Source organism: Bombina bombina, chromosome 5 (genome assembly GCF_027579735.1).
Source record: "Bombina bombina isolate aBomBom1 chromosome 5, aBomBom1.pri, whole genome shotgun sequence".
Classification (NCBI taxonomy): domain Eukaryota; kingdom Metazoa; phylum Chordata; class Amphibia; order Anura; family Bombinatoridae; genus Bombina; species Bombina bombina.
Window position 1 is genome coordinate 472,897,560 of NC_069503.1, and position 13,951 is coordinate 472,911,510.

Consider the following 13,951-nt stretch of genomic DNA (forward strand, 5'->3'; position numbering starts at 1 on the left):
TATATTGACCCACGGATTGGGTTACACTTACTGTTATGTTTGTTTTATTGTTTTCTTTTTTATTCTCTGAATTTACTCTTTTCTCCTCTTCTTCTCTCTAAGGGCATCTGGGCTGCTCTCCTCCCCGCATTAGGCAAAAGAATTCCTGTACAGCATTCCGATTATGTGATCACACCAGATATGTATGTATTGCAGAAATTTATATCTGAACATATGTCATCAAAAAGACCTAACACAACACAGAGATGATCCCTCAAATACACCTCATATCACACAATGTAAGAGGGTTAAATACTAATGTAAAACGACGTACAGCTATGTCCCAATACCTACATCTAGGAGCTAACCTCATATTCCTCCAGGAAACACATTTCACTCAAAATATTATTCCAAAATATTGGGCTAAGCACTTCACCCAACACTATCATGCAACCACAGATTCCAAAAAAATAGGAATGTCAATCCTGATCCACTCTGGCTTATCATTTGAACACGAATTCACTGTAGCAGACAAAGAAGGGAGGTATATTATAGTTAAAGGGCGTTTACAGGAATCGGATGTCATCCTATGCAATGTTTATGCCCCCAATGATAATCAGCATATCTTTTTTCAGAGTATATCCAACCTGATCACTAATTGGTCTCAGCACAAAATAATATTAGCAGGAGACTTTAATATTACTATGACCAAACATATAGACACAGACGTCAAATTATCTCCTAAACAGCTCAGACATAACAGACTAGTCAATGTCATACAAGACCACCTGACCTCACATGCATTATTAGACTCCTGGTCCACGTTGTATGGACAAACATCAGATGTAACATTCTACTCCTCAGCGCATAAACAATACAGCAGAATAGATTACATCTACACTAGCCAAATTTTACAACCCCTCTACAATAAGTCGACAATCCACCCGTGCGTATGGTCCGACCATTCTGTACTGATGCTGCACCTTGACGGACTTGTTGACACTGGCAGAACCCGGACATGGACATATGACCCCACACAGCTAAAGGACCCCTTACTTAAAGAAAAACTGAGCAAATCACTAAAAGAATTCTGGGACTTAAATAAAGACTCCACAACTAACCCCACTTCCCCCTGGGCAGCCCACAAGGTATACCTCAGAGGCCTTCTCATTCGAGAAAAGACAATAAGAAATAGAAACCATAGAACACTACTCTCGCAACTCCACAATGAGATTAGAGATTTGGAGACCAGACACAGACTCACTCAGAGTAAAGACATTCTGTACTCCTTAGAAACAAAAAGATCCCACCTAGCTAATCTTCTAAAGGAACATTCAACTAGAGCAATTCAGAAACTTAATACACAATACTATATATATGCCGATAAGCTGGATAAGTTTTTGGCTCACAAATTAAGAGAACGGTGTAAGGCATCCACTATCATGTCCATACTGCTCCCATCTGGCAATTCAGTGTCTCACCCCCAACACATAGTGGAGGCCTTTGCGGACTTCTATGGGAAACTTTATGATGGAAATAAAGTCACACACACAGTCGGTAGCCTCTCAGACCACAAGATTCTTAGAGGAAACAGAATTAACTTCCCTCTCGGAAGAAGATTTAAATAACTTAAATACCCCGGTGACTAGAGAGGAAGTCCTAGGCGTCATTAAAGTTCTTAAGTCAGGGAAAGCAGCAGGGCCAGACGGCTTCGCCAGTGAATACTACAAAACTTTTAAGGGATTATTGGTACCTCACCTCACTGACTTTTGTAATTATATACTAGAAGGCCATACTATCCCGGAAGACCTTCTGCGAGCCAGAATAGTGGTAATACCGAAACCTGGGAAAAATCACAAACTCTGTTCTAGTTACAGGCCTATTTCACTGATCAATCAGGATCTAAAGATCTTTACTAAAATCCTGGCTAACCGGTTGAAAGTCATCTTACCAAAATTAATCCATCTAGACCAGGTGGGCTTTGTCAAAGATAGGGAGGCCCCCCGACAACGTACGTAGGCTTTTGGACATTATAGATTATGTGGGAGTGAATCGAGTGCCTTCTCTGCTCCTTTCGTTGGATGCGGAGAAGGCATTCAACAGAATAGACTGGGATTACATGAAAGCAGTTTTACTTCGAATGGGCTTTGGAGGTGCATTTATCAAAGCATTAAATATGATTTACTCATCCCCCTCAGCACAGGATTCGATATCGGGTTACAAATCTAACTCATTTCCCATATTAAATGGCACACAACAAGGGTGTCCCCTCTCTCCCCTTATTTTCGCTATTTGCATAGAGCCCTTGGCAGCCAAAATTAGACAGACAATTGATATTTCAGGAGTAATGATTAGAGACCAAGAATATAAATTGACACTTTTCACAGATGACATCCTACTTACACTAACTAGACCCCTCATCTCCCTACCCAATTTATATAAAACCCTAGAGGAGTTCTCCCAGATCTCAGGGTATAAAGTTAATCTTGATAAATGTGAAGCGCTTTCGCTGGGTCTCCCACAACACACCAAAAAATTAATAGAATCCAACTTTGACCTGACCTGAACCACTCATGCCCTTAAATATTTAGGGATCCATCTGACTCCCCAGATCAACCAATTATACAAACATAATTATGAAGTCCTATATAAAAATACAAGGAAAGATCTGAATAAATGGAAAACATATAATTTTTCGTGGATGGGCAGACTAGCGACTGTAAAGATGACTGTACTACCCCGCCTTCTATATCTTTTTAGGACACTTCCCATAGAGGTCCCGACAACAGATTTAAAAAAGCTACAAGCGGAACTAATTGTATATATTAGAGGGAAGAAATCAGCCAGGATTCCAACTTCATTAATAACAAAACACAGGACACTAGGAGGCATAGGAGCCCCCAACCTATTAGAAAATTATAGAGCGTCAAGACTAGCACAAACACTACTCCTAGGAATAAGAGAGAAATTGGTCCTTTGGACCAAACTGGAGGCCGACCTAGGGGGATCCACTCATACAGACGACATATTATGGAACAAAAACCACCCAGGGCACACTCCCAATAGATACCACTCACACATACTGGATCATACTAGACACCTATGGTCTCTACTAACAAAACAACAGAAGATTTCACCTACCCAAACAATTATGCTCCCACTCAGATATCTCCTTTCTAGTGAATTCAGTACCGTAGTGGATAAGTGGGTAAATAAGAGACTGTATAGGGTGGCAGACTGGTTAGTAGGGAGTAAATCTAAAACATTCACACAAATTCAAGAACAACTGGCCCCAATGAGACTTTTATGGTTCCAGTATCTTCAGGTTAATTCACCTATTCAACATTATATGAAATTACACTGACCCAACATACTCACGGCCACAGAAATCTTACTAAGATCAACACAGAGACCCAAAAAGATGATCTCCAGACTGTACCTAGAGATTCAAGCACTAAACAACTCCACTAAGCCAACATTAATCAATGCATGGGAACCGACTTAGACATAAACAAACATAAAGATGCGTGGGATGAAACATTTCACTCAGCTTGCTCAGGCCTCTTAAGTGCGAATCTACGGGAAAATACTATAAAAACTATGTATAGATGGTACTTAACCCCGATTAGAACTCAACACATGTCTCTCACCAACAATAGACTCTGTTACAGAGGATGTGGGGAAATCGGATCATACCGCCATATGTGGTGGGACTGCAATATAATCCAGCCCACATGGGTCCATCTATCCTCCCTCCTGGGCGTGATCCTAGAGGAGAGGATCCAACTTAGTCTGGCACAAGCACTCCTCCATGTACCCCTGCCCCGATTCAACAAACACATAAACACTTTCATTAAGATCACCTGTACAATGACGACCGCCTTGGAGGAACAAGCGGGAGGGGAAGGGCAGATGGGACTATATAGAACGTTACGAGTTAGTTCTAAATAAATGCTAAAAGATACATATTGAAGTTTGGAATATCTTAGAACTCCAGGTATTGTGGCGAGGTGATGTCATCTGCACTGACCAACCCATTTTTCTAGTTATTGTCAAATTACCAAGACCTATGTTGTATTCAATTTAATTGATCTATTTCTTGTCTTTTATTTATAAAATCAATAAAAACAAGTTAAACATAAAATAAATATAAATCCTAAAATAGCTACAATGTAATTATTAATTACATTGTAGCTATCTTAGGGTTTATTTTATAGGTAAGTATTTAGTTTTAAATAGGAATAACTAATTTAATAAGAGTGATATTTATTTAGATTTATTTAATTAATATTTAAGTTAAGGGGTTAATAAATTTATTATAGGTGGCGACGGTGTAGGGGGGCATATTAGGGGTTAATAAGTTTAATATAGGTTGCGGCGGGGTCCAGGATCAGCAGGATAGGGGTTAATAAATTTATTATAGGTGGCGGCGGTATAGGGGGGCAGGATAGGGGTTAATAGGTATTATGTAGGTGGCGGTGGGGTCCAGGAGCGGCGGTTTAGGGGTTAATCAGTTTATTAGAGTGGCGGTGGGCTCCGGGAGCGGCGGTTTAGGGGTTAATAAATTTATTATAGTTGCGGCGGGGTCTAGGAGCGGCGGTTTAGGGGTTAATAACTTTATTTAGTTGCGGGGGGCTCCGGGGGCGCCGGTATAGGGGGTAGAACAGTGTAGTTTAGTGTGGGTGCTTAGTGACAGCTTATCAATAAAGCTGGGAAAAAGCTGAAGAGCAGCGAGATCGGATGAGTGATAACTATCACAGTCCGCTGCTCAGTGCCCCGTACTTGGTGCGCGGCTTTTTGACAGCTTTTTTTATAACTTTGGCGAGTGTATTCAGGTCCGCGGCGGCGATGTGAGGCGAGCTTAGGCGGGCGTATTGGGCCGGCGAAGGCAGGTAGGTAGACACATTGATAACTAGAGGCCAATGGTTTTAAAAGGGAAACAATAGCATTTTAAGTAGTAACTGTGCTACTGTAGTTGTACCCAGCTGTTTAATGTCCCTTTAATGTATTTGCAATTACTTGTTATGCCAGCTGCAGAGTAAGAAATTAATAAGAAAATTACCATTTATGTTTATTATTCTATTCAAAATGGTTAGTTTTGCTCATTAAAACCTCCACCCACTGTGCTGAAAGACATGTCCATTTAAAGACATTGTCCATTGAGCTTAGAGGAAAAGCAAACCTCCTTATCTCTTCTCTACCATATACACAAAGGCCAATACTTAGGTATTGATAATTGTACTATGTGTTGGGGTTTCAGTTAGCAAAACAAGCTATATATATTGCTGGTATAAAACAAAAGGAGCCATTTCCAATATGCAAGTCCTGTTGCACTTGCCTGAATATTTTAAGGTTTGGAAAATTAAGTTTATTTTTTCACACTCAGGTTTGCTTTTTAGCCTTGCATGGTACCTCTAGAATACTTTGGGCCGAATTATTAAAGTCTGGTGGACATGATATCTGCCAGACATCGCTGAATGCGGACAGCATACGCTGTCGGCATTCAGCATTGCACAAGCAGTTCTAGTGAACTGCTTGTGCAATGCCGTCCCCTGCAGATTCGCAGCTAAGCAGGGGGTATCAATCAACCCGATCATATTCGATTGGGTTGATTGCTGTACGCCGCTCAGAGGCGGTGGATCCGGTTAAGGAGCAGCGGTCTTAAGACCGCTGCTTCTTAACTCCTGTTTCCGGCGAGCCTGAAGGCTTGCGCAGAAACAGGGCGAGTTGGTGCCATTTGAGACATAGTAAATCAGCCCCTTTGAATGTTTACAGAACAGTAATAATAAAAACTGGTGAGCATCTCACTTACTTCTCATTAGTAATAATGACAGTGTCCACACACAGAAGGTTCCCCCTCATGACTTCTTGCTGGACGCCTTCTTCATTTAGCATATGGTTCTAAAAGTTACAAAGACCATAGTCAATAGCTCATATATAAAAACGTATGGGTTACTGACTCATTTTCAGGATAAATAAAATGTACAGGTGAAACTCGAAAAATTAGAATACCGTGCAAAAGTTAATTTATTTCACTAATGCAACTTAAAAGGTGAAACTAATATATAAGATAGACTCATTACATGCAAAGCAAGATAGTTCTAGAATCTATGGGGCATTGCCAAGAGAAAGATGAGAGACATGAGACCGAACAATGCAGAAGAGCTGAAGGCCGCTATTGAAGCATCCTGATCTTCCATAACACCTCAGCAGTGCCACAGGCTGATAGCTTCCATGCCACGCCACATTGAGGCAGTAATTGCTGCAAAAGGGGCCCAAACCAAGTACTGAGTACATACAGTATGCATGCTTATACTTTTCAGAGGTCCTATATTGTTCTATGTACAATCAATGTTTTATTGATTGCATGTAATATTCTAATTTTCTGAGATTGTGGATTTGAGGTTCTCATGAGCTGTAAGCCATAATCATCACAATTATGACAAATCACGGCTTGAACTATCTTGCTTTGCATGTAATGAGTCTCTCATATATATTAGTTTCACCTTTTAAGTTGCATTAGTGAAATAAATTAACTTTTGCACGATATTCTAATTTTTTGAGTTTCACCTGTAAAATCATAAAGACGTGATACAATATTAAAGTCAATAAGCTCAAAAAGTCAACACATGGCATTAAAGTAACATAAATGTGCAAAAAGAAAATACTCTGTGTTTGAGCTTTTTTATTGCACTGTTTGTATATAACTGCATTTTTAACCTAAATGGGTTAAACACAGGATCAAATCCAATCCTTCCAATCCCATTTATCTGCATTGATTTGGCTCGCGATCCATGTTTTTCATGTTCTGAGTGGTCACAATCCTAGTGATTATGCCATGTCCATATTGGGAAAAGATTTATTGTTTTCGAACAGATATGGATAGTGTGGTTATGCTAAGTCCATTCTGGCTCGCGCTCGTGCACTAACCCAAAGGTGAGCTAAAATAAACTTGTAACATATTTTAAACTTATTAAAAGAATAAAAAACAAGATTGATTAAACCTGTGATGCCCATATACAAATGTCATTCATCAATCAGAAAGATTGGAATTGATCCTATAGTTAGGACCTACTGATCAAAAACTTACCAGCATGTAGAGAACTCACTAAAATCTTTGGGGACTTTTTTGAGCATTATATTGTAATGAAGGTGTCTCTCCTTCACATCCAGAACTCTATATAGCAAGATAAACAGTCCACAAAGTCAAACTGGCCTTTCTAAAAATGTTTGTGGGACCTCACAGTTCAGACAAGATCAGTTAGATAATTAGAGCGGACAGCTTTTAATCATCAGCTCTTTAAAGTCAGTTCCAGAGCAACAATGCACTACTGGCAGCGAGCTGGAAAAGCTAAGGACAAAATACATATATGTGCAGCCATGAGTCACCAGCTAGCACACAGTAATTTACTGCTGCTCCTGAGCCTATCAAGGTATGCTTTTCAACAAAGGATACAGAAAGAACAAAGTAAATTTGATAACAGAAGTAAATTGAAAAGTGCATTTCAGTTTTGAATAAAAGCATTTTTGCAATATATACATGAATTAGCAAAAATACTTCTAGTAAAATGTGTATTTAAGTATGCTTTGTGCACAAGCATTTTAAACGCAGCACTTGCTCAGAGAGCCTAAGGTGCTTCTATCATCTGGTAATGACTCAATTTTTTCATTTCTGACATGATACAAGCCCCACTGGGAGCTCTGAGCGGCTGCAGTATATAAAATGCTGGTGCACTGAGAATATCTATCTATACTTTACATGTACGTACAGAGAAAAATAGTAAACATTAAAAACTAAATAAATGCTATACAGAATGATTCAGTCAAAGAAAATATTAGTCTGAGAATTACAGTTGATATATTTTTTAAAGTTCAATTAGCTGTTTAAATATTTACAAAGTAAGTGTAAAGTTTTAATGCCTATAAAACAATGGGAGCTGCCATGTTGTAACTTAGGTTACCTTCTCTGCTGTGGCCAATTAGAAACTGTTACAAAAAGGTCACTAGAGTGTGCAGCCAATGGCTGTGTAGAATATAACAGTGTTTTGCACTTTCATTTCTAACAGCAACTGAAAAGTTCACAATTTCAGAATGGAATTACCATCTCAAAATGTTTAATGTCCCTTTATCGCTAAACAGTAATCATTTTTACTAATACATGTATATTGCAAATATGTTTCTCTTCGAAGATGCAATTTATCTATGTGCACTAATGCTGTGAAACATTTAAGAATAAATGAATGTTTATTTTGTTAATTTTAAATCTACAAATTGACAGAGCTACACAATTTAAAAGGTTTTTGGTTGCACAGTTAAATGGACATTTAACACTAAGGGCTAGTTTACAAGTGGAGCGCTAAATTACTTCGTGCCCGCAAATGGGCAAATTTGCGGGCACGCGATAATTAACCAGCTATTACAAGTGGCTGGTTATTGCTACCGCAAGCCGTATACACACATATCAACACATAAATATATATGTATATCAGCATATACATATATATTTAAAAATACTGTACTGCCCATCTCTCTGACGGCATCAGAACGAGGCTCCCATAGGCCCTCCTGAGCACAATGCTTCCCAGCAATGCGAACACGAGCTCACGTTTGCATTGTGATTGACTTGTAAAACCAGCGCATATTATCCTGCACTGGTATGACAAAGTGAAGCGCTTATATCGCTTGCATGCAAGCCATATTTAGCGCTCCACTTGTAATCTAGCCCTTAGTGTCTATAAAACAATGGGAGCTGCCATGTTGTAACTTAGGTTACCTTCCCTGCTGTGGCCAATTAGGGACTGTTATAATTAGGTTGCTAGATAATATAAGAGTGTTCTGCACTTTCATTTCTAACAGGAACTGAAAAGCTCACAATTTCAGAATGGAATTACAGGAAAAGGGGACAAAATAAAAAATGAAAGTATATTGCAGAGTTATATATATGCACACATACTATTTAGCATTTTATATTACCATCTCAAGTGTTTAAAGGGACAGTAAAGTCATAATTAGACATTCATTATTTAGACAAATCATACCATTTTAAACAACTTTCCAATTTACTTTTATTATTTAATTTGCTTCCTTTTCTTGTTATCCTTTGCTGAAAGGTTTATCTAGGAAAGTTCAGGCCAGCAAAGTACCTAGGTTCTAGCTGCTGATTGGTGGGTGCATATATAAACCGATTGTCATTGGCTCACCCATGTGTTCAGTTAGAAACCAGTAGTGTATTGTTATTCCTTCAACAAATGATACCATGAGAAGGAAGCAAATTTGATAATAGAAGTAAACTGGAAAGTTGTTTAAAATGGTATGGTCTACCTAAATCATGAAAGAAAAAAAATAGGTTTCATGTCCCTTTAATGCCCCTTTAAGCCTCTTTAAGCATTGGCATGAAGCTTGATAGAAGCTTTTTTTCTCACACTCATAGGACAAAGAAGCAATTGTATTGTCAATTGCAGGATGAAAAATAAAACTGGAGTTAATAATTAAGTTTTGTATCTAATCGAGTAAGTTTTGTGCAATATAAATATTAACATATTGATCTTTTCTTAAACTACAAAATGCAAGGCAACATTGCAGAAAACTGATTTTATGCCATTATTAAATGATAAATGATATTGTCTTATGTGCAGACAGACATTTTAGTGAGTCACAATTTTTGTCCTACCTCAAATGTTTGGTTAAAGTAATAATCTGAACTGGTTTCAAAGTTATTAGCCTCTTCCTCTTCCTCTGTATAGCAACTTGTCTTAGCTGGGAGAGAGTGATGAAGGCTGTTGGATATTGCATTAAGACGAAAGAGAAGTTCATCTATCAGGTCCTCAAATTCATCCAAGTAGAAATTCTTTGGAGAAAAAATATGTAGAAACAATCAATAAGCATTTTAAAAGCAAATTTTCAGCCTCCAACAACCACATTGCAAGTGGTTAAATGTTAGGGGTAAGGAGAATGCCTTAATTACTGCAAAATCTATAGTAATGAATACTGTAGTATCTTGGTGCAAGCCCAATCACAGTCCATCTACACCCCACCATGTTTAAACAAAATCCCGCCCCCTAGGTACTGGTCTAATTTCTTACTCTTAATTGTTGGATAGTATGTTAACATATGCGTGATGTAGTCTAACAGAAATACAAAAGCACCCAATTCAAAATCAGAATACTAATCACAAGCCTTAAAGGGACATAAAACCCCAGACTTTTCTTTCATGTTTCAGATGGAGCATGCCATTTTAAACTTCCAAATTTTGTTCTTTTGGTATATTGTGATGAAAAGTATACCTAGGTAGAAACAGTAGCAGAAATGAACTACTGGGAGCTAGTTACTGATTGGTGGCTGCACACATATATTCATCATTGGCTCACCAGATGTGTTCAGCTAGCTCCCAGTAGTGCATTGCGGCTAATTTAACAAAGGATACCAAGAGAATGAAGCAAATTTGATTAAAATATTTAAATTGGAAAGTTGTATAAAATGATCTATCCGCATCTTGAAAGAAAAATATTTGGGTTCATGTCCCTTTAAACAATCCTACTGTCTTTTAACAAAAATATTGTCTTACTTACGTGCTTAAAAGGACAAACTTAGAATATTGCGCGATAACGTATTCCCCCATAGATCACGCAAACCTGATCGCATATTCTGAAGTGCGCTAACCCAACATGAAAATATGAAAATTTCGCATTCCAATGTTCTTCACATACAAGAATGTGTTTTATTTATTCATAAATACATTATTCTATATAAATATATGATGTTTTTTTGGTACAAAATATATAAATATTCTTTATTATTATTTTTATTAGATGGTGTTTTTATGAGTGTAACTGTACGTTGTAATGTAATTCTAATGTGTTTTGTGAGATTTTTTGTTTTACATAACAGTTAAAGGGACAGTCAAGTCCAAAATAAACTTTCATGATTCAAATAGGGCATTGTAATTTTAAACAACTTTCCAATTTACTTTTATCACCAATTTTGCTTTGTTCTCTTAGTATTCTTAGTTTAAAGCTAAACCTAGATAGGCCCAAATACTAATTTCTAAGACCTTGAAGGCCGCCTGTTATGTGAATGCATTTTGACAGTTTTTCACCACTAGAGGGCGTTAGTTCATCGAGAAAAAATGGCAGGCACTACTCGGGGGTGAAATTCAAACAGCAGTTTATTAATTTAAGCCACACATAAACAAGAACAGGCTTAAGATAACTCCAGCAACATACAGACAGAAGGGTAGACACAGAGGGACTGACTGCCTGACGCGTTTCTCGCCCCCTAGTGGCGCTTAATCATAGGCTAAGTTAGTAACAGCAAGACACCCCTTATATACACACAAGGGAATTAACCCTGCCCCCACCAACAATAAATTTTAAAACATACTGATGTATTCTATAATGTATTTAAAGCTGAGGCAATTGAGTTATAAAAGAGAGACATAATATACCACCCTGCAGTATTGTTATAAATCTATTACTAGTAAAAATGTTAAAGTAATAGATAGATACTCCAATCAGGCTCACAATGAGACAGAAAAGCGCAAAAAGGGATACAAGAAAGGCACAAGAAGAAAGGGGGAAAATTAAAGGACTAAATGAATAAGTTAATATCCAAAATTTTATCAACCTAGTCAAAAAAGCCAATATTCCTATATTAAAACACATATACTAAATAAACAAAAAAGTACAAATTAAATAAATAAATTATTCAAATTGTCTTCCAATTCATAATAAAAATAATAAATGTATATATGGTACCCAAATTAAATTAGAAAGGAGTCCGTGTATCAATGTATATGTGTAAATAGAGTATATAGATAAAACCTAAGTATCAATAAAGAAATTGATGTCACATTCCTTATTCATACCATTAGGTATCCTAGTGTGTAATTTTAGGATCCAATAAAGTTCTTTTCTATCTAAGATTTTATTTTTGTTACCACCCCTAGGGGGGAGGGTGACTCTATCAATGACTTGTATTGACATGTCTGCAATATGACTAAAGTGATGATAATTGAAATGGTTAGCTACTGCAGAGTCTACAAAATAATTTTTAACATCCCTAATATGTTCACCATGTCTTGTTCTTATCTCACGTGACGTTTTCCCTACATATTGGCTTTTACATAGGTTGCAGGTAAGTAGGTAGACCATGTAAGAGGTTCTACAATTAGCATAAAAGTCTATTTGGTAAGTTTTATTGTCATAAGAGGAACTAAAACTATTACCTACTATTATATTCATGCAAGTCGTGCATTGTCTACCACCACATTTAAAATTACCCTTCTTTGAAAGCCAACAAGTGGGATTTCGGTGGTTTTTGGTTGTAACCATACTGGGAGATAGAAATCTAGATAGAGTTTTAGGCTTTCTTGAGACAAAACGGCAGTTGCCAATCAGGGGTTTTAGGATTGGATCACCCATTAATAAATGGAGATGTTTTTTAAGTATACCAACTATACTCATGTATTGTGGTGAATACTCAGTAGAGAATACCACAGAGTCCCCTGACACATGTTTTTCAGAGCCATGTCTCTTATTTAGCCTATAATTATTAGTTTTAACATGCTGTCTACATATTTCTAGGTCATTGGGGTTGTATCCTCTGTTGATGAGTCTGTTTTTTAACTCCAAAGATTGTTCATCATAGATATTATCAGACTTCGTATTCCTACGTAGTCTGATAAATTGACCCTTTGGAATAGCTTTAATTAAATGAGATGGATGTTGAGAAGCAGCATGCAGGATTGTATTTCCAGCAGTGCTCTTCCTATATGTTTTTGTCATGATCATGTCCCCAGCGGTGTACAGTGTAAGATCAAGAAAATGTATCTCTTTAGTATTCATTTCGCCAGTAAATTTCAAACCCAATTCATTAGTGCTGAAATAAAGTAGCATACTATTTAAAAGATCTGGATCCCTATCACTGCACACCACTAGGAGCAGGTCATCTATGTATCTGACAAAGAGCTCTATCTGTCCAGACCAGGGGTTGGTGGGGGAGTAAACGTACATTAGCTCCCACCAGGCAACAAATATATTGGCAAATGCCGGGGCAAATTTTGCCCCCATGGCCGTCCCCCTTATCTGCAGATAGAACTCTCCGTCAAAAAAATTTTTTAAAAAAATATTGTCTTACTTACGTGCTTAAAAGGACAAACTTAGAATATTGCGCGATAACGTATTCCCCCATAGATCACGCAAACCTGATCGCATATTCTGAAGTGCGCTAACCCAACATGAAAATATGAATATTTCGCATTCCAATGTTCTTCACATACAAGAATGTGTTTTATTTATTCATAAATACATTATTCTATATAAATATATGATGTTTTTTTGGTACAAAATATATAAATATTTTTTATTATTATTTTTATTAGATGGTGTTTTTATGAGTGTAACTGTACGTTGTAATGTAATTCTAATGTGTTTTGTGAGATTTTTTTGTTTTACATAACAGTTAAAGGGACAGTCAAGTCCAAAATAAACTTTCATGATTCAAATAGGGCATTGTAATTTTAAACAACTTTCCAATTTACTTTTATCACCAATTTTGCTTTGTTCTCTTAGTATTCTTAGTTTAAAGCTAAACCTAGATAGGCCCAAATACTAATTTCTAAGACCTTGAAGGCCGCCTGTTATGTGAATGCATTTTGACAGTTTTTCACCACTAGAGGGCGTTAGTTCATGTGTGTCATATAGATAACATTGAGCTCACGCATGTGAAGTTACCTAGGGTTAAGCAGTGATTGGCTAAAATGCAAGTCTGCAAACTGCCCCCTTATTTCAGTTCTTTTGACAGAGGCTTAGATACAAGGTAATCACAGAGGTAAAAAGTATATTATTATAACTGGGTTGGTTATGCAAAACTGGGGAATGGGTAATAAAGGGATTATCTATCTTTTTAAACAACAAAAATTCTGGTGTTGACTGTCCCTTTAACCAGAGCTCTGAGGTCGAACTATCCCGACGCG

General features: G+C 37.3%; 1 protein-coding gene across 1 annotated transcript in view; it reads right to left on the reverse strand.

Moving 5' to 3' along the window:
* Nucleotides 1–13,951, reverse strand: part of LOC128661511 (uncharacterized) — a 300,034-nt gene that overhangs the window by 22,074 nt on the left and 264,009 nt on the right. Inside the window, exons 69-70 of the mRNA XM_053715761.1 lie at nucleotides 9,650–9,826; nucleotides 5,792–5,880 (exon numbers count right to left, since the gene is read on the reverse strand). Of these exons, the coding sequence (XP_053571736.1) occupies nucleotides 5,792–5,880; nucleotides 9,650–9,826 (266 nt within the window). The remainder of the gene's footprint in view (nucleotides 1–5,791; nucleotides 5,881–9,649; nucleotides 9,827–13,951) is intronic.